The sequence below is a fragment of the Talaromyces amestolkiae genome, assembly GCF_001896365.1.
Source record: "Talaromyces amestolkiae strain CIB chromosome Unknown scaffold1.1, whole genome shotgun sequence".
NCBI classification, from domain to species: Eukaryota; Fungi; Ascomycota; class Eurotiomycetes; order Eurotiales; family Trichocomaceae; genus Talaromyces; species Talaromyces amestolkiae.
The window spans coordinates 1643292-1667350 of NW_024468037.1; the positions used below are offsets into that span (position 1 = coordinate 1643292).

The 24059-nt window shown below is 46.8% G+C and overlaps 9 protein-coding genes across 9 annotated transcripts; 3 read left to right on the plus strand and 6 right to left on the minus strand.

Annotated features, from left to right (window-relative positions):
• Nucleotides 1-23: 23 nt before the first annotated feature.
• On the minus strand, nt 24-779 carry BHQ10_000538 (uncharacterized protein; the record flags this gene model as incomplete). Its single annotated transcript, XM_040877849.1, has 1 exon — nt 24-779. The coding sequence occupies one exon, from the start codon at nt 777-779 to the stop codon at nt 24-26; it is 756 nt and encodes a 251-aa protein (XP_040729043.1).
• A 679-nt stretch (nt 780-1458) lies between these two features.
• On the plus strand, nt 1459-2214 carry BHQ10_000539 (uncharacterized protein; the record flags this gene model as incomplete). The annotated part of the gene is made up of 2 exons (XM_040877860.1): nt 1459-1738; nt 1814-2214. The coding sequence occupies 2 exons, from the start codon at nt 1459-1461 to the stop codon at nt 2212-2214; spliced, it is 681 nt and encodes a 226-aa protein (XP_040729044.1).
• Nucleotides 2215-2410: 196 nt separating this feature from the next.
• Nucleotides 2411-4007, minus strand: BHQ10_000540 (uncharacterized protein; the record flags this gene model as incomplete). Its single annotated transcript, XM_040877872.1, has 3 exons — nt 2411-3474; nt 3526-3733; nt 3789-4007. The coding sequence occupies 3 exons, from the start codon at nt 4005-4007 to the stop codon at nt 2411-2413; spliced, it is 1491 nt and encodes a 496-aa protein (XP_040729045.1).
• Nucleotides 4008-5155: 1148 nt separating this feature from the next.
• BHQ10_000541 (uncharacterized protein) lies at nt 5156-6930 on the plus strand (the record flags this gene model as incomplete). Its single annotated transcript, XM_040877883.1, has 4 exons — nt 5156-5488; nt 5543-6260; nt 6311-6375; nt 6433-6930. 4 exons carry the CDS (start codon nt 5156-5158, stop codon nt 6928-6930), a joined length of 1614 nt encoding a protein of 537 aa, XP_040729046.1.
• A 1703-nt stretch (nt 6931-8633) lies between these two features.
• On the minus strand, nt 8634-10229 carry BHQ10_000542 (uncharacterized protein; the record flags this gene model as incomplete). The annotated part of the gene is made up of 1 exon (XM_040877894.1): nt 8634-10229. The coding sequence occupies one exon, from the start codon at nt 10227-10229 to the stop codon at nt 8634-8636; it is 1596 nt and encodes a 531-aa protein (XP_040729047.1).
• Nucleotides 10230-11133: 904 nt separating this feature from the next.
• On the minus strand, nt 11134-12255 carry BHQ10_000543 (uncharacterized protein; the record flags this gene model as incomplete). Its single annotated transcript, XM_040877905.1, has 1 exon — nt 11134-12255. The coding sequence occupies one exon, from the start codon at nt 12253-12255 to the stop codon at nt 11134-11136; it is 1122 nt and encodes a 373-aa protein (XP_040729048.1).
• An 806-nt stretch (nt 12256-13061) lies between these two features.
• On the minus strand, nt 13062-18379 carry BHQ10_000544 (uncharacterized protein; the record flags this gene model as incomplete). The annotated part of the gene is made up of 11 exons (XM_040877916.1): nt 13062-14646; nt 14705-14926; nt 14978-15668; nt 15718-15791; nt 16640-17179; nt 17230-17453; nt 17504-17562; nt 17623-17872; nt 17936-18124; nt 18195-18225; nt 18279-18379. The coding sequence occupies 11 exons, from the start codon at nt 18377-18379 to the stop codon at nt 13062-13064; spliced, it is 3966 nt and encodes a 1321-aa protein (XP_040729049.1).
• Nucleotides 18380-20960: 2581 nt separating this feature from the next.
• On the minus strand, nt 20961-21908 carry BHQ10_000545 (uncharacterized protein; the record flags this gene model as incomplete). The annotated part of the gene is made up of 1 exon (XM_040877927.1): nt 20961-21908. One exon carries the CDS (start codon nt 21906-21908, stop codon nt 20961-20963), a length of 948 nt encoding a protein of 315 aa, XP_040729050.1.
• A 565-nt stretch (nt 21909-22473) lies between these two features.
• BHQ10_000546 (uncharacterized protein) lies at nt 22474-23211 on the plus strand (the record flags this gene model as incomplete). Its single annotated transcript, XM_040877938.1, has 1 exon — nt 22474-23211. The coding sequence occupies one exon, from the start codon at nt 22474-22476 to the stop codon at nt 23209-23211; it is 738 nt and encodes a 245-aa protein (XP_040729051.1).
• Nucleotides 23212-24059: the final 848 nt, after the last annotated feature.

A 24059-nucleotide genomic window follows, 5' to 3' on the forward strand; every position in this document is an offset into this window, starting at 1 on the left:
TACATCAACAAGTATATGTGTTGCTATGAATTTGCACATTGAAGCAACTCCGTAACCTTAACAACTCTATAACCCCTCCGCTTCAACTCTGGAAGAACAGCCATCAACATCGGCAGAGTCCAAGGTCGTCCATCATGACAGATAATAATTCCCCCGGGTCGCGCCATGCGAAGGATATGCGCAGCATTGACTTTTGCGAATGGAATTTGAGGATCGTGGGGGTACACATCGCCCATAATGAGCTTATACTGGAGACGATTCACGATATTGCGCATTCTGGTGGTATACCATCCACTTCCTGGACGATAATACCTCGGCAATGCGGTATCATCTTCGACAATTGTGGACGCACCATTCACCGCTTCATAAGCCTTCCGGTTGAGCTCATCAACTTTATTGATTTGTGACACGAGCTCGTCATCCGGCAGTTTGTACGCCGGCTCATCATACATGGCGTGATTGCCGAGCTCGTTTCCACCTCGAATCAATTTTTGGAGAATCTCGTCGCCCTCATGCGTCATATTCGAGACATGCGATCCAATAATGAAGAATGTCGCTGTTGCATCGTTCGCTTTGAGTATTTCCAAAATCTCGGCTGTGTAGATTGATGGTCCATCGTCGATAGTAAGTGCGATTACCTTTTCCGATGTTGATACATGCCAGAGCACATCAGGCCAGCGGCGCTGAAAGTATTGTATTATCGAGAAAGGGGGATAATATACGATATAAACAAGGAACAGGAGGACCAGCAGCAGGAGCGATAATAGTAGAAGCAGCATGTCAATTTCTGTCAATCTGCTGGCACTCGTATACTAAGCGTGCTCGAATTCGATGAGGTTCCCAGCACCAGTCGCTTATAATAACCTATAGTAGCCCGAGCCAAGCCGATCAGATCGTAGATGTCAGTTGAATTGAATGTGCCTGGTTAATAGAAGAAAAGGAATGTAAGATTTGAGTCCGCGAGGCGGCAGCTGAGCACTACCCATACGTCTCTAACAACACAAAAAGTCCACTTTCATATATAACCGAGCATTTGTCTTGATAATTCGCATTTTATATGTATTTGTTCAGCCGATATTTGGGTAGAGAATAAGCCATTGAATAGCCACTGGTGGCGTAAGCAATTTTCTCGTTAAATGTATCTTCAAAAGATGAGTAATGCAAGATGATAGGTACACCTGGACAATCTTGCTCTTTAATAAGCTTGTTCAAAGTCGATATCCAATATCATCCTATAGGTGTGCCAATTTCCTATTGTTCTGGGTAGCTGTACCTGACAGACATCGGAAGTTCGGGAATCGTGCCGGTCGCCAACCCCCGAGTCGAGTCGTTCCACGGAGGTCCTCCGAGTCGCGCGACACTCGAAGCTTAAACCAACAACCACAACTTCGTTCAAGCAGTCCTCCTCAATCAACTTAATCCATCACCATCTGTTAATCTGAAAAGGGTATCACCAACATGGGTATCATCGGCCGCGTCCTCAAATTGACGACCACCGGAGGCGTTGCGACAATCGGCGCGCATTTAATCTGGACTCGCAATTCGCACGTCGAGCCTCTGCCGAGGACGGATTACCTGTTTACGTCGCCGTGGTACAAGAAATTTAACCCCAACGAGAACGCCGTGTTGCGTGACGATTGCATTCGAAAAGTCCCCTTGTCGCAGATTGACCCCAAGTTGTTGGAGAAGAAGGGCAAGTTGGTCGAGCACTTCTGTGCTGGTGTTTGGGGTGGTCTAGGTAAGCTTCTGACCATGTTTTCACAACTGTGTCCGAATGGGATCGCTAACGTTTGTAATTCGTTTCGATAAATAGGCTACGCTTACCAACGCCGTTACCTCGCCAAAAAATACCAAGGACCCGAAACCGCACACCAGCTCTGGTCCACCAACGAACTCCTCTCATCAACCTACGAAGTCGGCACCGAGATCACCGATCATTTCCAAGTCGTCGAGAAGACAGATAACAGAATAGTGGTTCGCTGCGGCGATTCGCCCTTGAAGCGCGATGTTCGAGAATCCGATGGCCTCTTCGAAATGTCCGTCGACGTCAAGGAGGACGAAGGCGTTGCTGAATTTCATCTGAAGTCTATCTTTTTCAATGGCTTGTCTGGAACAAAGGTTGAGGGTTCAATTATGCCATGGCATGTCGAGTTGTTGCACCGGGAATATGCCAAGATTTGGATGGAGAGTGCGCTGCGCAATGTTTATGCTTAGAGGTTTGAAGTTGTTGAGCGGTATGATGCGAGATATATACCTTTTGAAATTCTATTAATAGCACCTTGAGACTCAAACTATATCATCTTTAGACATTACATATTACGACATGATAAATGATTTATACATGAACCATATTGTTCAAAACGAGGTTTTTGTACAGCATTATTAACAGCACTGAATACAGTGATGTACCTCATGAAATCTGCATCGTCGAACTACTCTGGTCCTTCTCCTCCGTATCTACCGTATCTTCATCAGCACTTGTCAATGTGACTGCCAGCACAGTAGGAATCACCAGCACCAATGATCCCATACACAAACCCCAATCCATAAAAAACTGAACGGTAGGCGACACTTCCAGAGCATTGATGCGCCACGCCATAGCGCCGCCGACGCTTTGAAATGCCTTGTACGCACCCACAAGAACCGCTGTTACCGTAGCGGAATTCGACTGCGCACCAATCAGCCAGTAACAGAACGATTGCCAAAAAGCATCGTATGCGCCATAGAAAATATACAAGAACATCGGTCCAACGGAGCTAGAAGTCCATGTGAAGTCGATATCCTGTTTGCGATGCTCCACGTTGATGCGATGACTTGACCATTTCTGGAATGCATATCCGCCTCCCCATATACACATGCCGGTGGTGAAAAGGAACACCCAACCTATACGTGCTCTTTGCGGCCTGCTGACTCCAGGTAAATCAAGAAGCACGCCCATGACAAGGCCGCCTACCATTTGAGCCAGCCAATACAAAGCACCATTGAGTGACCGCGTGCGAATGTTGAAGTTGCTGCCGTTGACTTCGTTTTGCTGGTATGAATAAAAGACATTGGCGCTAAAGAAAAGCGGTATCAGGCAGAGCATGCGCCAATCGCTAACCATCATGAGGCAGATATTCAGAAGCTTAGCCGGTGACTTTCGGCGAGACTCAACAACAGTGCTGTGGCTCCGGACGGATGATGGGGGACAGATCAAGACTCCAAGTAGCCATCCAATAGCCATGACCACGAGAAGGGAGATATACGTCGCATCCGAGACCGTGCCGGTAGTCGAACGGTAATTCAAGCCGAAACTCGCCAGTGAACCAACTCCGCCGCCAAGGTTGAATATCACCCAGAAAAGTGCGATCGCGCGGCCTTTTTGTTGTTCAGGGACGTATGTTGTCATGATAGCGCCTTGTGAGACCCAAACGAAGGATGCTCCTATACCCAAGATTGCTCCGGCGACAATTACGAAGGCGCCATTTCCGTTCTCTGCACAAGATCAGTTTTTGCATTCACATCCACGGTCTACTTGGAACTTACTGTTGAAACACAGAAGAGAACCAGAATAAAGCGGATACGCCCAACCACCGAGCAACAAGCATATACGAGGCCCACACTGGTTAAAGACTGGTCCGACGATAAATAGAGATGTTACTGCCATGGCCGAGAGTAAAGCTACGGTGGCATTCGCGGCAACTGTAGTATCAACCTGACCCGATCCACCGATACCCGTCAAAGCATTATACATCTGCGTAACTTCGTCAGCGGTGGAATATTCAAAGCATCGGAGAGAATATACTCACACCAGGGCAGCAAAAGCATATACCGCTGATAAGAAGTATTTGGAACCAAGGATTTGAGTGTATCTTGTACAGTTTCGGCGGCGGATTTCCCTGCGTCGTTGCTGGTTGTACTTCATTCGTTGTCATTCTCTCTTCGGGTTTGAGTGTCTCTGTAGATGCAGATGATATGCATGTCACTGCTGAAGTTGCAGATGCAGCTGTTGGAGATAGTCCGGACATCTTGTCAGCTTTTGGTAGACAATAGACCAGCAGGTTATGCCGTGCAAACATGAATGTGTCGATGGACGGCAATGCAAGGCTAAGATGAATTTCATGGCTCTGTTAGGCGTGTTACTTTTAAATGCGATTTCCCATTACATTCTTTTGTCATTGAACTTGTTCATTCATAGATTCCCGTGTCCGGGGCAGCAAACGGAATGTGGAATGTGGGTACATGACATGTGCATAGCGAGTGCATACATATCTGACGATAAGGTGTAAGGTGTTGATTTGTTATGTAGGTAGATATCTAGATAATCTCCATAGACATAAAAATAATGTAATTAGTTGACATCGTGAGTGTCTGTATCCAAAGATGTATATCATCTGGTGTCGGAACGGATGCCTGGCATTCATCCCGACGCCCACGGTGTTTATCTCCAAAGAGAGGTCTTCATAGTAGATTACAGTTATCGTGAACTGACAAAAATCATGTCCTGAATCATAATCGACTGTTGTTGAATGCCATTCCTCGAGTATGGGCAAAAACTTAGGGTTTAGGGCTTGGACCCTATCCGTCCCTCTCTCCGACGAGGTGTGAGGGACTAGCAAAGTAGATGCTCCATTTAGCTGATTGACAAGAGCGAGGTGAAGATACGCCTCTTTCAAGATTTGCATGCTAATATATACACTCTATGTACATATATTGATCATCATAGAAAGTGTGCCCTCACCTAAGTACAAGAAACCTTGAGACGAACCCTAGACATCCGGCCATCTTACCGTGAGCAAGCGCACGTCACAGGGGCACTTTTCCAATCTTACTTTGCTTGAGCTGTCCACTGTATCGTACAGACGAATATGTTTAAGAACAGTTGTTTAAGGTGAGAAAAGTGAAGTTGAAGATACGGCCTGAAACGGTTGACGGATGATTACAGCCAGACTCCAATCGTCCAATGAATGTGCAGTGTCTGATTAGTCAGATGCTACATACCCCGCATGATCGACTAAGCAAATTGACCAATCAGCGTACCCGATAACCAGCCGCTCGTGTGACTGCCTCCTTAAGTAGCAGGAGGTTCTTTATACCTCAGCCAGCTATAACATACCACTTGACCCCTCTCAAGAGATAAGGACGCCCATGCATACTTCCTCTCCTCAAACACAAAATGGAGGATCCAGAGACCAGGCCCATCGCTTCCGGGGCAATTGCTCCAGCACTCACTGGTAATGACGGCCCTCATAAAGGCGACGTGCTCGTAATCGAGCAGACTCGCGGTATCACAATCGCAGAGCACGAGACCACCTTCCTGGAAGCTATCCGGCAATGGCCGCAGGCTGTGGGATGGGCATTCCTTTTCTGTATCGCGGTTGTCATGGCGGGATTTGATGCGCAGATTATTACCACGTTCTTTGCGCTACCTGCTTTTCAGCAGCGATTCGGGTATGAGTATAATGGCCATTACATTATACCGGCTCCATGGCAGATGGCTTTGAATATGGTAAGTGTTGAGTGCCAGGAGACAGCGACCCAATAAATCTAACTCTTATACTAGGGAAACCCCATCGGCCAGGTGCTTGGAGCTCTTGCCTGCGGCTGGCCTCTAGAAAAGTTGGGACGGCGGTTGACACTGGCTTTGTGCTGTGTATGGTCCATAGCTTTCGTTTTTGTCCAATTCTTCTCTAATAGTATCGGTATGCTCTGCGCCGGAGAGATTCTCGGAGGTCTTGCATACGGATTCTATGTCGTTATTGCGCCCACATATGCATCTGAGATCTGCCCTCTTGCTCTTCGTGGTGTTCTCACAGCATCAGTCAATCTTGCTTTTGTAATCGGCCAGTTTATCGCACAGGGAGTGGCGGCAGGCCTCGAGAGCCGACTGGACGAATGGGCCTACAAGGCGCCTTTTGCCATTCAATGGGTCTGGCCTGTGGTGCTACTTGTTGGTCTTGTATTTGCACCCGAAAGCCCGTATTGGCTGGTACGCAAGGACAGAATTGATGATGCTCGCAAGTCATTGTTGAGACTCTCGTCGGCCAAGAATCGTCCGGATATTGAGGGAATGCTTGTGATGATTGAACAAACCGATTTTCTTGAGCGAGAAATCGAGGCTACAACGACTTACTGGGATTGTTTCAAAAAGGCGAATTTATTCCGTACCGAGATATCCGTCATGGTATATCTCATACAGGTCATTGGTGGTAATCCACTGATTGCTTATGCTACTTTTTTCTTTGAAACGGCAGGCTTGGATCCTGCTCAATCTTTTAACAGTGAGTTGACTATCATAATGATTCTACAACGTGTTGCTGATGCTTGGTAGTGGGTGTCGGTAATACCGCCCTCGGGTTTGTAGGAACATGTTTATCATGGCCATTGATGCTCCGCGTAAGTGTTCTCCTTCGAAAAGTCTTACCGTTGAGCATACTTTACTGATTATTATAGTTCGGTCGCCGCACAATCTACAACAGCGGCATGATTCTCATGACTATCATCCTCTTCGTCATCGGCTTCCTAGATCTTGGCCGCAATAACACCGGCGTTGTCTGGGCCCAGGCCTCTCTAATGGACATATGGACCTTCATCTACCAGACTACAGTTGGCCCGATATGCTTCGTAATCATATCAGAGATCTCCGCAACTCGTCTACGTGGACGAACCATTGCCATAGCTACTGCCGTCCAAGCTGCTGCCAATATCGTCTTCACGGTTGTGTTACCATACATGCTCAACTCTGATGAAGGTGACTGGCGTGGCAAAGCTGGATTTCTCTTTGGGGCTATTAGCTTTGCCTGCTACGGGTGGTGTTATTTCAGATTGCCGGAATCGAAAAATAGGACATTTGAGGAGTTGGACATCCTATTTGAGCGAAAGGTTCCACCTCGTGAGTTCAAGAATTATGATCTGTTGGCAAGTGAAGGTGAGCATGTTGCGTGGGGATGAATTTATTAGCCTAGTTCATGTCTGGTATCTACCTCGTATCCAACATCCTGTTTGCAGACTTATTCGAGGTCTACAATCCGTCATGATGAGAGTTACGACCAACGAAGTTACTGTTTGATGCTCAAGGGAGCTATCCAAGCCTTGAAATTTTTGTTTGTAGTCAATAGATCTTTATTAGTTGAGTCTACGATTTACCTCAAGATGCAAGCATGCTAGTCTGTACCCTGTAGCTCGTACGTACCTATGAATCATGACTTCGTGCCAATCTCTGTCTCGCATATTAGATATATTTGACTTTCCGTGGCCGTCCGTTATTGATTGATCCATCCACACAAATGTGGATAACTGCCAGGTGCCGCAAACCGTATCCAAGAATGTCGATCCATGACAACGGGACAACTAAGCTTTTTGTCCTATCATTCTGCGCAGGAAAAATCTTGCGATTGGCTGAAGTTTATTTGCTTTGATGTTACACCAGGGCCCATTGAGCCGTGCTTTTGTGGTGTTTGACTCTTCATGTGCTTCGGAGATAAGGGTTTGATGTTATCCATGACTCGAGACTTTGTTCATTATCTTGAAAGATCATAGATGCCAGCTCTCGTAGAGACTAAGCTACCGCATGCGGATTCTGAACCGTGTCATTAATATCTAGCTCGTAGTTTTACTTGTGAAGGCATATGATTTCCACGCATATAAGATGTCAGGAAGACCAGATATTTTTGAGCAGCCACGAGACACTTGAAGACAGCTCAATATCTGAATTTCTGCTGAAACGACATTGCCTGCCTAACTGCGATATAATCAACCTTCACAAGCATGAAGTCCATCTCTCAGTTCATCCTACTGCTTCTTGCTCTCGGAGCCCTGTCGAATGCAGCCCCTGCTCCCTCTGACGGCGACGATACAGAATGCAAGCGTGAGTCTATACTATTCATCAGGCCTGTAGTATGAAGAAGATATACTGATAGTGGTGGTACATTATAGCTCTTCTGCAATCATGCTCAGTCAATAGTGATTGCTGCGGTGACCTTTGCCTACTCGGACTATGTGTTTGAAATAGTTGCCAGTCATGTTTTGTGAAGGACTCTTATCTCTGGAAAATTAAAAATCGCCCTTGGTTCTACTGTTTCTCATCAACGTACATAATTTGGAGGGATATTTCTTTTCGGATACTTTTAATCTTCTCTTCGTGATTCATTTTCGAGTCTTTTTGATGGCTTTCTGTTATACAATCCCAGATACACGTGTTATAGACATCATTTCACTAAATAGTAATCCTTCGAATCTGCTCTGTGCCCTGTTAGCTTGACTTGACCAGCAATCAGGTTATGTACTCCTTGTTTACCGCAAACGTCCATTTGACAATAGGGTTGCGGCTAGGGCTTTATTCCCCCCTGGGGATCCACATTCATTCCGTTGTATGTGATGAGATCAACGACTTCTTTCAACCTTTTGTCATCTAGTGGATGACAAGGTGATAGACTGAACGCCATTGTAATCATGGAGACAGGGAAGCAAAATACTCGACTCATTCATGTTCTTTTTAATGCTGAGGGACCATCGTCAGTACCTTGAATCCTCGATATGTCCAGTCCACTCTCTTTGCAATCTATGTAAGTCATATATTTCAGTAACTTTCAATACGCCGTGTAAATATGTACAAAACTCTCCAACCACTCCACATAAAAATCAGAAATCTTTTATCAGTCATCAGATCTGGTAGACAGAGCAGGCAACCTGACTCTCCAGATGATCAAGCCAACAATGCCAAAAAGGCCAGCAGCTACCATCCAAGCCAATCCTATCCAAAMCCCCCCCAACTGCAACCCCCAATTGAAGAAGCCAGTCATAACCGGACTGGCCAAGATCATACCCAGAGCTTGGATAATCTCAATCAATGTATATAAGCGAGCTGTCTGGTCACGATGAATCATCGTCGTAATCACCGAACGCGTAGTATACACAAATCCAGCACCCATAGTCTGGATTACAAGGAAGAAAAACATTATAGAAATATGCGGCGAGAGGCCCATGCCTAGAGTGCCTACCAGAAGACACATGACGCTGGTCTTCGTGAGAATCATGTCTTTGGTACGACTGTCAACGCCTCGCTTCTTCTGCAGATACCAAGAGGCTAGTGGCAGGATTGCGACAAACAAAAGAACCATCAAGATTGATTTGAGCGATGTGATCATATTTGCTGCTGCAAGACGCCAATCGTACCTGATAGAAACGTACTGAATTAGGAACCATGAAGTTCCCCGACTGAGTTTGTAGACCAAAAACGCTGAAGAGAGCAGGACCACTTGTCTGTCTTTGAAGAAAAAGGAATAAGCGATGAAAGAGGTTTTGACTTTCATCCAAGCCGTAGTTGGTGGCTGTTGCGCTGCGGTGGTTTTCGTAAAAGGCAAGGTGCCTTCTTCCTCTTCCTCATCATCTGCGAGAGTGGACAAGTCGGACATTTCATGAGAATATTCCTGCTCCGGACCTTTAGTGGGCGCAAATGCATTCTTCGTTTCCGGCAACGTCAAGCCCAGACACAGACCAACAATGACGATTGACCAGCCAATGAGCAAAGGTCTCCAGGGCGAGTAAAGCATAAGCCACGATCCAATCGAGTTACTCAGAAACTCAGAGCCCATAATAACGACACCAGACTGGAAGAACATCGCAGATCGTTGTTGTTCAGTCGTGACGTCTGCCATCATCGTCCATACCAACGCAGATGCAACAACTAAACCACCGCCAAATAGCCATGACAAAGCCGAGAACCATATCGCACGTAGTGGGAAAATATCTGACCACCACAAGACTGCCAAACTTATTGCCATATTGAGAATAAAGCCTGGAATACTTAACATGATCGTAGGCTTTCGTCCGATCCGATCGGCCAGCAACCCGTACGGAATTGCGAGTAATACACTTGTCACCCCATCAAAGAATTCCAAGACTCCTTTAATCGTCGCAACCTCGCTTTGAATAACAGAGGATTTACAGGCTTCTTCGGGTACCTCTCCATCACTCCCGAGTTGCGACGGATCGTGGTCCCGATACCAGTGTTTGCAAGCAACCGACTCGAAGATTCGAGTATAAGGGCCCTGTGTCATTGCGCTTCCCATCTCCACCAGCAAAAGGATTGCGTATAGTGTAACCATGAGCCGGATTCGCAGCTTTTCGCGAGAAACATTGTTATCCGTCTTCCGAAAGGCCTGCTCATTCTTTGGCTGGCTCGGGTCCAGAAAGGGTGCATCTTCTCGGTCCGCGAAGGGATCTTCGACATTGTCCTGTGTAGCCTGCATGATCGTCCCCTCCCACTATTCGGTTATATATCTTTTCTTTCGTTGTCTTTGTCTGGATTTCACGAGTCGTAAAGCGCTTCCGGCCCGCGTCGACGGCGATTTAGCTGAAAGAAAATGGAACGACTCGAGGGTAATGGTTGTGTCATTGACCGCGAGAGTCAGAATCTTTCCGAAATCACAGCATTTCGCAATCTTTCCGGGTTCGATTTGTATGCTGGAGTACGAAAGTTGTTAATTTCAAAGCCGCATTTCGCGGCTGATAAATACGGAGTCTGAGCTGAGGCACCGATGATTTATCGCTACTCCGGAGTCACGGTTTCAGCCCCGAGCCAATGATGGCGTCGACTCTACCGATATTCCTAATCCGGTTCCAGTATTCATTGCGGAAGAGTGGATGCTAGGCTATCCACCAATCGCCATACTGATGTATCGGCCTTTGATCCGCGACTCCCGGCAGGCCTAGGGTCGTTTCAGGGGTCAACATCGATATGTATCCGTCAAGTCTATGATACATATAGTTAAGTTATTTTGAATAAGGTTCTTTTATATCCGTTCGTGAGATCATTTCAACTAGTCTTCGTCCAAACCCTAATCCTGCCAAACCCAAATCAAGCGCTTTTCAACAGGATTTCGACGTTTGGCAATTGTCGTACGCATTATGATAGGTACGCGGCTTCGGTCAATCGTGTAGATCGATAATCAATCGACTTCATACCTAACTATGGAAAGATAGATCGTCTAGGATAACAAAGGGGTATACATGATATTAGTACTAATCTAAACATGACAATGGCCTGGAAATTCCAAGCAGGAATGTGCTCGCCGAACAAGACGCGAGACTCCGAAACAAAAATGATCGCTCTCTCAGACGTCCCCCGTTGCTGTGTTGTGAAGATAACGTTGCTTACAAGGTGACAACCAACTTCTTGGCCGAAACACCCTTCTTTAACTGCTCAAATCCTTCCTGTACGTTCTCCAAGCCATGGCCGACCACCTGCGGTTCCGGTGCTGCAAGATAATGGCCCTCTGCCAGAGCTTGAGGAAGGAAATCGGCATAGATAGATTTGGATACCGAGTTCTTCTTGATGTCACTAGCGTAGACAAACTTGGTACGGACACCGGTACGTTTTGTCTTCACCCAAAGCGCTGCACCGCGGCTCATTGTGCCCAGCAAGAATGGGATGAGTGTGAAGCCGGCCAGTTTCTTGTCCGTGGGGATATCGGTCGATCCGACATCAGTGACGAATTTGACACCCTTGGTTTTGCTGATGACATCCACACAAAGAGACAGAGAGCCGACGCCGATAGCGTAGGCGCCTGCGACGGTCTTATCTTTAAGAGCTGTGACCAAGTCCTTGACGATGGTCTTGGAATTGTAATCGAACACTTGAGAAGCACCGAGTTTCTTAACGTAGTCGAAGTTTTTGGGAGATGCGGTGGTAAATACTTCATAACCAGCAGCAGCCGCGAGTTGAATCGCGTTGCTACCAACGCTCGTTGACCCTCCCCAGATCAAGAGGGCTTTCTCAGTTGGTGCAGCTGGCGGAACGGTGGGCAATTGCAGATTGAGGAAATCCTCCTGAAAAAGTCCAGCTGCAGCAGTAGACAAACCAAGCGGCAGGACAGCAGCGTCTGGGAAGGCCAAAGTGGACGGAATCGGTGAGGCGAAATTGTCCAACACAACAGCATATTTCTGGAAAGCTCCCTCAGCGGCCCTGTTTCGATCCTGATCCGATCCACAGCCCATAGCCAAGATGCGGTCTCCGGGTTTGAATCGAGTCACTTCGCTGCCCMCCTCGACTACTTCGCCGGCCATATCGGCACCCAGCACAAATGGGTATTTGATCCAGGTGAATGCGAGATGGCCGGTTTCCTGGAGCATCCAGTCCATAGGGTTAATGGCAACGGCGGCATTTTTAATGACGAGTTCGTTGGCTGCAGGTTTCGTGTAGGGAGCTTCTTTTACTTCGAGGGGTTTGGCGTTTTTCTCATTGATCCATGCCGCTTGATTGCTGGGAGTAGCCATTTTGATGTCTTGCTGGCCAGTCGTCGAGTTCAACGGTGGAGATGAGGAAGAAGGAACTGAAGGAGACGGACAATCACAGTACGTAGAAAAACAGACTCAATAAGACGACCGTTGGAGAAAGTCCGGACTATAAGATCATTTATACGTAGATGTAAGGGATGGGTCACAATCCAAGCTGGCGCGGACCAGATGTTGTATTTACATACTTTATCCCAATAGAGATAGACTATATTTTGACACACTGCTTCTCGTACGGGAAAATGCAGAACTTGTCTTCGATTTGCTCCGAATACGTCGATTGAGCATAGCCCAATCGACAGACGAATTCAGTGTAAGTCTATCGCATAAATCCTAGCTCCGAATCCACTTAGACGAATCCAATATGCCGAATACTATTTAGTAGTTACTAGCCTTTTGTTAACCTCACTATTGGATCACTTTGATCAATTCTGGATGGGATGTGCGGCCAAAGTCGGCCTTGTCTCTGCAGGCCGGCAAATAGTTTCGATTTAATTCCCCGGTGTCGCCCATCTTCGGACCTTCTAGTCGGTCTTTTATTTTCTGTGTTTTGTATTTGCTTCTGGAATTGGTGTCTTAGTATGTCAATCTGGAGAACATGACTAATTTTTGATTCTAGATGAGATTCATGTCTGTGAGGCTTAATGGCCGTGAATTTCAGCTGACAATTCCCCATCAAGTCTTGTTACTGTTCTATAGTACAATTGTGAACGGTCGCTCTCGAACAAATGGGTATTGGTATGTAGAGAATAAAACAAAAATAGATACAGATGTACAAGCAACGGCTCTCATGCATAACCCGCCTCCTCAAATAACGTAGCCCTAACTTGCACCATAGCGGCCAATTCCAGTATGAACTCGTATAAGATTACAGCATTGGTAAGGATATGTCCAAGGGTAACCACGGTTTCATTCTGGGCTGGCGATTGCTCCTGATTCGGCTGCTCACTCCCATCGACCGGACCATCTGTCCGATTTTCATTGGTGAACTTGTTTTCTTGAGGAGTAGAGGTTGGCTGTTCAGCCGCCTTATCGATCCGATATGAGCTGGCAAGTCGTTGTCGAAGGTCCTCAACCGCAACGGGACGGTGAGCCGGAGACGACGATACAGGCGGTTGGATGGATGGCTCACGCAAAGGAGAGCCAATCGTACTGTGTGGTAACGAGCCTGGAGTGCTCGAAAGTGGCCCGTCTTGATTGACGCTATTACTGATAGACCTGCCACGTGGAGAAAGAGGAGGCTCAATGGAGTGTGTAGTTGGAGGTTGTGAGGGTTGGCGAGATGTATTGATTGAGCGTTGATTTCTTGAGACGTCGTCATCATCCTCGCTGTGTAAGAGGTCACGCCGAGCGGCGACTAGAATATCAAAGTCCGGAATATCCCTCCTCCAATTTTCGAGATGTTCCGTCAGCTTCCGTAAAGACTTTGCGATGAGTGCTTCATGCCCATCTGACCAGGTTGCTGGCGCCAGACTCTTCCTAATTGCTGCTAAAGGGTCAGTTTCGATGTTCTCATCATTGACATCTGAATCGTTGTCTTCCGTGACAGTCGAGGTCTTCATCCCTGTAGGCGACAGATCCGATTCGTAGTCGTAGTTTGCAGGGTCGACCAAAAGCCACCCATTGAGTGAGATCAAGTTAGAAGAAGCAAGACTCGTGATGAGCTCGGTCAATCCGAGATTCACCGTGACACTGTTTGAAAAGAACCGATCCAATAATGTTAAGATCTCCTTGAAGATTACATCATCCAAAGAAAGGTCAAGTGGCTGATCGGCCGGCCCGTCAAGGATGCTGCTCCTTGGGGATGGTATGAAAAGACGAGATTCGAGGACAAGCGCGGCATCTTTGGAATAATGCTCAAACGAGTCGTTTAATGATGGGTCATCGATAATAGTTGTGGCGAAAGATAAGTATCTACGGAGCTCTTCATTGAGAGCACCAACGGTGCGCTGTGGCGCAGACATTGGCTCCTTCGTTCTGATCAAAGATGCTGCAAAAGGATGATGTCTCCGTACTATAACCGTCAACAGGCGCAAGGTCGCCACGATGGTCTCTTTATTTTGTGATTTAATGCTCAAGAGTATCAAGTCAGCAAGATTGAATAGTGATGGCGATGGCTGTTGTTCCTCGGCTTCTGCCAGGGTAGCAAGCATATCTAGTGACTTGCGCCGGCTGACAGACAGATGCTTCTTGTGTAGGGTTTGGGAGACATCCACGCTAGGTTCGGTATCGGTAGGAGCGGCCATCAAAAAGCGAAGAGTACGGTGAACAAGTTTAGGCTGATCGATTGATTCCAGTAACCGACACAGATACATCAGGACTGTGGAAGTTGATCCACCCTTCACATCGGACGACTCCAACAGAGATGGATAGCTTTCGTTTGTTAGCGATGCAACATATGCAGAAAACTATGAACGAAAAATATTCTTACAGAAGCTGTTGTAGAAAGAGCACTTCGAAATGGTCGAGTAGCGTATCATTGACCTCTTTTGATTGGCAATGCTCGACGGTGTCCTGCCAAAAGAGCAAATAGGAAATAAAAGATTCCACGTCAGGACGGACTACTCCGTCAAAATTCCGTTGGATGTCGTTCTCGTCGGAGAGGGCTACAATGGTCGGCACGCTACCCTCGACAAAGGTAGGATAAACATTTCTGCAGGGCGTCAATCTTTGTCATACAATGTCACCGGCAAACACTTCATACCTGCTGAGCTGACTGTACACTGCTCCCAGACCTGTTGCCATCAGTGTGGCCAGGTCGCTTTCTATCAACCATTTCTCAAGTATCCTCGAACGCGTTGCAGTTTCGATGAGATACAACAGACCCGTTCGAGCAAAGTCACCTGCACGACCTTCTCGATGAACATAATCTACCAGAAGGTAGAAAAGTGGAAAATCATCCCTGCGTGTGACTCCTGCGAATTGTTCGTCCTCTTCTAACTCTCTTTCGGGCAGTTCAGCCTGCTTGGGGATGAACCAAGCAGTCAATATTTGTGGACGCAAACGAATGTTGTTTGCAACGCCGAAAAGCAACTCGACCAGACGCGACTCCGTGTCATCCGTACGCACCGAATTTCTTCGAACGAGATCGATCAAAGCTCGCGAAAAGACACGGTTATCAACTATTCCGTCCACCTCGGCATCGATCAGCGTGTTGAAGAAGACTGCTGACGATCGCACTAAGCCCTCGTCTCGATAGGTCAATGCCAGCTTTGTGACCGTCACGAATATCTGCGATGTGGACGCATACGAAAGACAGGGATGGGGCGCAGGGCCTCTGGATTCCTCGCTGAGGACGTGATTCAAACGGTCAACGCAAACCCGCGCCTGGGACGTCGCGGCCAGTTCGTTGGAAGGGGAGTTGCTCGAGCGCCATATTTGCTTTGTGATCGAACCTGTCAGCGACGAGTCATTTGATCGGTCGGGTCAATGGCAACGACTTACTTGCAGAGTGTTGCAGGATCTCTTGAAGGCGGTCAACCGCTCCACGGGGCTGCTTGCTCGAGGGGGTTTGGAAGCTGTGSGGGAMCCGCCAACAAGCCGAGACCACTGTGAAGACAACAGTGAGCAATTAGCACAATGATGGGATACGCAGGGGACTCGAAAGGGGGAGTGCGTACAAAATCCATGGCTTATGTCCACGGGGACATTTCAGGAGATTGGTGAAGACTGTCGCGGAACACACAGCGCTGGTCACAATTTGGGTGGCCTGAAACAGCGAAGTATCGCATTCACCTCAATCGTCAACAATACTAACTAAGGGGGTTGGCGTGCGGGGACTGGCTTCATGAGTCGTGTAAACCGAACATTAGATGGCCGAGCGGTCTAAGGCCGCATTCGAAATTACTTATAGGGGGCACACCCACTATGATTAACAGTAACTGTCTCTAGTATCGCGGTCTCGCAAGAGGCGGGGGTTCGAATCCTCTTCTTGTCATCACACGTAGTTTCAAAGCTCTCACACTATGCCGCTTTTGCGTACAAATCGGGTTATCTGCACGGATTCCTTTTTACTATGCATTCTTCACTTTGGGTACATTTCCCATCAGTCCGGTGGAAGTCTCCTGGATGCTATGTTACTGCTTGCTCCTTCCGACGGACATTATTTCGGCTTAGAGCATCGATTGATTGATGGATGGTAGTCAAACATTATATGGAATTTGAAATATGTACATAAGTTCGGTCGCGTCTCAATGCTCGGACAAATCAAAATCCATTCGTTTGAAAACTCGTCACAGTCCATCCGTTCTGCATGTCATACTGGCTTACCGGAGTACTTCCATGTAGTGGCGTATAGTGTGACTCTTCTGTACACTTTCCATTCAGACAAGCTACCACCTGTTCAGCCACACTTTGACCTTCATACCAAGCACCCTGCAAGAATCCAAAGTATTCGGCGCTTGTAGCTTCACCGGCGAAATAAAGACGACCAACATTTGCGCGGAGATTCTGGTGCATTTCTAATGTCACACCATACGGCCAATTCGAGTAGCTTCCGTGTGCCCACGGCTCAAAGCTCCAGCGAGGGTACATGAATGCAGTTGGTTCGGGGACGTTGTCAGCACCGAACATGTCTCGGAGGACGGCCATGACCTGGTCCTTGGTCTCGTCGTCGGTTTGAGCTTCGACGCGGTAAGACTGGTCGTGCACCACGGTTACGAAGATGATGCCGGAACCTTCAAGAAAGCCCGGAGAGTCGAGAGATTGGAAGACGGGATAGTATCCGCGCTCAATAGGGTCGGCGTAGAGGAAGTACTGTGTGTCCTTTGGCCAGAAAACTTTGTCCGATGGGAATTGGAGGAAGATTTTGGTGTAGGTGCCCATATCGAAGTTGTCGATTCCATCCTGCTTCCATTCAGGGAACTCGGGCTGGAAGCTTACGGCTTCGTTCTGAAGGACGCCGAGTCTTTTACAGTTAGCAGCAGTAATATATGTTGGAGAGGCGGTCGGTCTCACGAGAAAGTACATATAGCGTATTCCGCCTGATAACAGCCTCCCTCGCTATCGGTGATAGTCACACCGGTGTCACTATAAGTAACGTTGGTGATGGTAGTGTTGAGGCGCAGCCGTTTATCGTTTTTTGTCAGGAACGTGCTTGCCTCGCCTTTGAGCCAGGTATTGAATCCACGCTGATCCCAGACAAAGTTGTTTTCGTCCGACCATTGGTAGAATGTTGTATTCTGCCGGAAGATGAGACGACGACATCAGACGAAGCGGGATGATGACTTACATAGTTCACGATACCGTAAACCAAGGAGCTTACTTCGGGCTCATATGCGTATTCCCAATCTAATCATCATTACTTAGCGCCTTCCAATATATGTTCAATCGAGACCATGATTCACATACCCCATTCCCACCATTCAACGGCTTGCATCTTCATGTCCTTCTTCGGCTGCCAGTCGCCACGAGTGAAGCCAGCTCGGGCACTACGATCCTGAAGGTTCTCCGACAAAACTGTMCCTGCCAATTCCTCTGTGACTGAGTATGCATTCTCAAAGTCATCGAAGAGACTGGAGTAGTTGGTATAACCAGTCTCATCGTAGGTCAAGATCGAGCTGTAGTTGGAGTAGGTAGTGTTGACTCCATACTTTTGCGCCTAGTAATTCGTAATAATATGAGTAATGTACCCTAAATTTCCGGTGAAGTCATTGAAGCATACTAGAAGCCAGATGGGATTCTCAGGACCACCAGCTGTTCCCAATCCCTGAACCCAGTTTGCGCCGAGTTCCAGAGTTATAGGATCACCATTTGCGTCCTGACCGAATGTTGTATGTCGCATACGACCGCCAATATCGGAATTGTATTCGAAAATGATAAAGTCGTGAACAGAGTTATTGCTTAGGGCTTGCTAGAGGTTTGTCTGTTAGATACGGTATCATAATAAAGGTAGATTTTCGAGATCGCCTAGATTAACTCACAGCTGCTGTGATACCGGCGGTGCCTCCACCACTATTTCACATTGTTAGCGAGTCCTTCGATTGTCAGAGTCATATAAAACTTACAGAATGGCAACGGTGGTTTTTTCGCATGTTTGCTTCGAGCCACCGAGGACCGGACTGGCCAGAGCCAAGGGTACCAAGAGCAAGTGCTTGTAATTTGGCATATTGATAAGGCGAGATTTTTACCTAGCGATCAATTGATGATCGCAACTTGTCAAAAGAAAGATTCTGTGCAACCCCATGTTTATGTGGTGCGGCTTATATACCTTTATTAATTTCAGCAGCTAGGGGCTCTTCTACAGGGTGACAAAGTAATGTGGCTTACACATGGATAGCTTCAATCATACGTAGCTCCATCGATAAGATAAACAAGAAACCTTACTTAGATTGCTTATCCCAAAGCACAGACATCATACACACACAGGTGGCATCTCTGGCCAATGATGCATCAACCCCATCGCCGAGCTTCATGTTTATCGCTGCGTCAGCCGATGCAACTATTCCAGATGAGGCATCTAAAGAGACCGTCTCGGCGTACCTCTCGACCAGCAGTAGATTCCGGCTCTGACTAAATTGTTTTGAGTAGGTGACTTGCATACTCCAGGATTTAGGCGCTTGTGCCTGTAGATTGATCCTGATAAGCGGGTGGGGGAGGCACGCTTGTACTTGCTGTTCCGGGAAGCTCTCCGCACTTCACGATACATTCTGGACATTCCCCATACGAGAGATGATATTCAAGCTTTAAGTTGAAAGTTTGTTCGGATGAATTGGGTCTAGTAGGACTCTCACACGTTCTGCCAGGGCGGGAACAGTTGGGTGATTATTTATGTTGGTCAAATGTGCTGTCAGATCAGAGAATGCCCCCAATTTTGAATATTCTATGCTAGTAAAGTATATAGGACTACTTTCGGAAACAGTAGAAACACTTCAATGAGAAAGCTCGTACCGCTTGTGTTTAATTAGTCCAATAAAAAGGACCTTAGAGATAAAGCCGGACAAGCATGAAAATATCACCAAAAGAAGAATCAGTTTTATTACAGTAGATCTACCAGCAGCGCAAGGCTGAATGTGTCTCAAGGCTGAGGCTCATTTCATCCCAAGGCTGGCTAGCTGGCGCCGTTAAGAATCTGCTCACACCCTACTTTCTTTCCCTTCGCACACATCATTACACTGACTTCTTCTAACAATTCAGATTGATTGGTATCAATAATCTCTTCCAGAAACTGTGCGAATGGAGAATTCCAATGCTTCGACCGCAGTCGCTGTGGACTTCCCACTTCACCCTAACTTGATCGGAAAACTCTCCGAGTTAAATAACACACTGAGTGTTACAGAAGGCCTGATCCTATCGCATATCAAATTACAAGAATCACAGAGTCGGGAGAACATTGATTCGTTATTTGCGGGAAATACAGCCTTGCTGACCGACGTATCATCTCCGTGGAATGGCTTCACTCACCGTGATATTAAAGCCAGGCTCTCTTTCCTCAAACGTCTTCTTGAGACTCTTGAAAAATATAAAGTGGCATTTGCAAGATTGCAATGGAAGTTTACCTTTTACTGGCGCCAGGATCCGCGGTATCACATCTCATTAGAAGGCAAGACTCACCTTACCGAAATACATGGCATTTGGAAGAAAGTCGAAGGAGCCTTATCGGTTAGTGCGCCAAAAATTGGCCCATTTGCTCTTTTCCTAAAAAATGAGTGCGATGAACATACGAAGGAGCTACATTCCGCCATTGGAAAGATCAGGCTCGGAGTACATCCAGATCACCGAAGTAGCCCTGAGCAACAGTGGATCGAGCTAGATGTCTCCCAGTCATTTCCTTCAGTATCACAACAGCCAGACCAGTCGAACATTCTAGGCAAAGAGGCTCCTTTGGATGTTGAATCTGGTGAACTAGGAAATCAGTCTTTTTGGAGGAGATGGCACTGGTTTCTATGGAAAGAAATTCAGCTTATTTTTGCATCTTTGCTTTTTGCAATTCTCTACTCAGTCCTCAAGGCAGACCCTCAGACTGGTTTTCAGATTGCGGCCTTTCTTTTCACGATCGGGACAGCTTCTCTGACCGTCTTCCACAATCGTGTAAAGCAAAGAGAGAATCAGGAGGCGAAGATCAGGCTCCAATAGTACGGCATCTTCTACACCCAAATTTAAAAACACCACTTCGACGAATAGGTCACCTGTATATTGATTTTTTATCGATACCTCCTTAGTAATAGTCACAATCGATTCTTTATTTGCAATCATATATCCTCATAGCTACCGAGAAGGCGCACTACACTATGTTACTGTGATATTTTTGTTGAGTTCTCAGCTGGGACCTTCCATGACTCTTTTTGTATTGATTTATGAAGTATTTTGGGTCTATCAATGTCTGCAAACCATTGACTAAGGTAAATGTTATCAATATTCAAACAAAAGAAGATTATACTTCTCTACTCTTGCCTTCAACCATCTCCCTAAAAGTCACACTATGATTCTAGGGTAAAGCATTGCTTCATACTAGGCGAGTTCTCGAATTGAAGTATACGAATGGTGTAATGAGAATTTTGAGATTTTAAAAATATGATTCTCCATCTGTCTCCGAATTCACCGGGGACTAGTAGGTGCCCGTGGGCCCAACAGACTGTATGCCTTTTCCAAGCAAAGCAAGCATCACGAGGCTTGGTTCCAGATAATGTATAAGCCCGAGAGCGTATAATTGAGACCTTCAAGAATTTGATGATCAAAGCCAATTATCATCAGCTAAGTGAATTTTGCCAAGATACCTTTGAGCAGTACTCTTCAAACGAGGTCAAAGCTGATGGTGCGGCAAAGTTCGCGTGCTTCTCGGTGATCACCGACGGTTGTTCGCCAAAATATCCGAACTTCTCGACAAACAACATCATCTCCACCAGGCACTGGGCAAATTTCGGAGGCATMCCAGCCGTGAACACCTCAGTGGATGTCTGCTGATATTCAATAATCTGTCCCGTCGCGCGGCTAATCGCATCTGCGACGGCCTCGTATGTGTAGTACCGAGTAAAGGCGTATATTGTTTGTCCGTTGAAAGTCTCCGGCTTCAAGAGCACTGGACCAACGAATTTACCAAGATCCCTAGAAACTTCAAGAAGCGGAAGCCTCGTCGTAGGAGGCACCACATTGGACAAAACAAATGATCCGTCTGGTTTTCTTTGGGGGCCCATATGCTGACTGAAATTCTGCATGAACAGACCTGGAATGAGGAATATGCTCGTGATAGGCAAAGATCGAATGTAAAGCTCAATTGCCGCTTTGGCATCGAAGAAATCAACCCCCTGATAAAGGCCCTTGGAGATGGACGTAACGTCGGGAAGGCTGCTGAAAATAATGAAGCTCAAATTCTCCTCCACTGCAACCTCGGCGATGCGTTTCCCCTGTGTGATCTCAAGCTCTTTTGCTTCGACATCATTGAAAAGTGGTAAAGTCATGGCAAACACGCCCTGCGTGTCTCGCATAGCTCGATGAAGAGAAGCTTTATCATTGATATCGCCCTCAACCACTTCCACCCCCTTCGTTCGAAGAAATGATGCGGAGCTCGAAGTCACATCTCGCGTAATAGCGCGCAGGTGGTACTTGGCAGATAATGAAGTGTCACCAAGAACATAATCGATCACGGAACCCCCCTGTTGACCGGTTGCTCCAAACACAACAAGAATATCCTTCGCCATCGTGGGTATCTGGGTGCGAAAATCTGCATGTTGTACGCCGTAGAAGCCTGGAAGTATTTAAATCACTTTTAGAGATAACCACAATCAATTGTGAGCCCTAATGAGTTTTCATTTTGGCTCTTCATCTCTCCCGGCCACAAACGGAGATAACACCTCTTCTGACCACAAACGGAAATAAACAAAAAGATTTGAAATCACAGATTCGCGGATGCTTAGTCAGAATTGACAGCTAACTAACGCCACGATCTGGGTTTCCCTGCGTCACTAAGGCGGCTCGAAAGTTAATCAGTCAAAAATGGTCCCATCCATTGCTGTTTTTTCGCAGCACGTCATGACTTTCGAGTACCTATTAAGGTGTGTGGACGGTATCAGTGTTCGCGCCATCCGGACTTTGGATTTTAGAGCTTATGTCCGTAATGGGTGACCAGATCTTTGGTTATACTGATTGAAGATGAGACCTTAGACTTAGCATTCTGGTCTATAAATAATGAGCTCGAAATCAAGGTAAATTGTCGTTAGAGCATGAAATTCCTTCGAACGACCTCAATTTACTCTATCGATCATCATGTCACCTCTACAAAATGAAACGGTTCTTGTCATTGGAGGTTCTTCAGGGATCGGCTTTGGTGTTGCAGAGAAGGCTCTTATAGAAGGAGCACGCGTCCACATCGCGTCCTCCAGTGCTTCTCGTGTACAGGAAAGCGTCGCATCTTTGCAGCAAAAATACCCGGGGGGTCAGGTCACCGGACACGTTATTGATCTCTCTTCATCTGAAGTGGAACGACATCTTGAGAACCTTCTCAGCGGTATCGGTTCTACTCTTGATCATATTGTATACACCGCCGGTGACCCTCTTCCTACCTTATCTATCGATCAGATCGACCTGGAGGCGATTCACCGTGCAGGGCATATTCGATTTTTTGTCCCTCTCCTCCTCGGAAAGTTGGCTCCACGCTTCTTGAAGGCTGGGTATCAATCATCGTTGACCCTCACTACCGGCGCTGGATCTCAGAAACCCTTCCCGAACTGGTCATTGATATCAGGTTATTTGACCGGCCTCCACGGTCTCACCCGAAACCTTGCACTTGATCTTAAGCCCCTCCGAGTGAATCTTGTGAGTCTCGGGATTGTGAAAACTCCAATGTGGGGCTCCAACGGTGTTCCAGAGAACATCCAATCTAGCATGCCGCTAGGGAAAGTGGGCACTCCTTTAGAAGTCGCTGAGGCCTATGTCTATTTGATGAAGGATACCAATGCGACCGGCAGTGTCGTCAGCACAAATTCTGGATCATTGCTGCTCTAAGAATTGAATGCTCAGCAGGAAAAAACACTGGTGTTACGGTTCCAACGCCGAGCCAGGATTGACGCCTCGGGCAGGACGTACCAAGGGAATGATGTTTTTACAACGCCAAAGGCACCTCTGGGGTCTTTGTCTTATGAAATCTATCTTAGGATAGTTTCATAGTGGCCTATCGGGTCGGAAAAAGAAGTGATCCGCATGGGTGGCAGCTCGCTTGTGGATTATGTCTGACCGATAACATTAACATAAAGTTGATTGGTTGATGGCCGCTAAATAAACAAACACCACGAAGGCTAAGTGAATATATGAATTCAATGTGTCTAGTGCTTATATTTACATTACTTCATGAAACAATAATGAACACATAGGGTTACTTACCTAAGAGATATCAGCACGGCAGTTTTGAATAAACGTCTTGTAGGAAAACATACCGCATAGAACTAAGCTGATTAACAGAGGAGGAGCCTGTATATATACCCAATCTTACGGGTTTCATATTTGATTCAGCTTGGTGGCCCGTACAATGCAAATTGCATATGATGACGGTCTTCGTGTATACAAAGCGCGGTGTCCTGGTTTGATTCCGTTGCGGTACCTAGTCGAACGAATTTCCCTATACAAAGCCGTTGCCCGATGAAAGTCTTACTTCACCGGTAAGAGCCGTCAAAGCCTGGGGCATGGAGCATGTTTATTCTGATAATGCTGACTTGAATGTTGCCATTGACGAGTTGTTACTCGTTGTGTAGTCAAGATGCTCCTGAAAACGATCAGAAAACGAGCCTTCCCGACGAATCTTCCACTTTCCTTTAACAGTACGCAACATTGAAACTGATAATTCCTTATGATGTTCT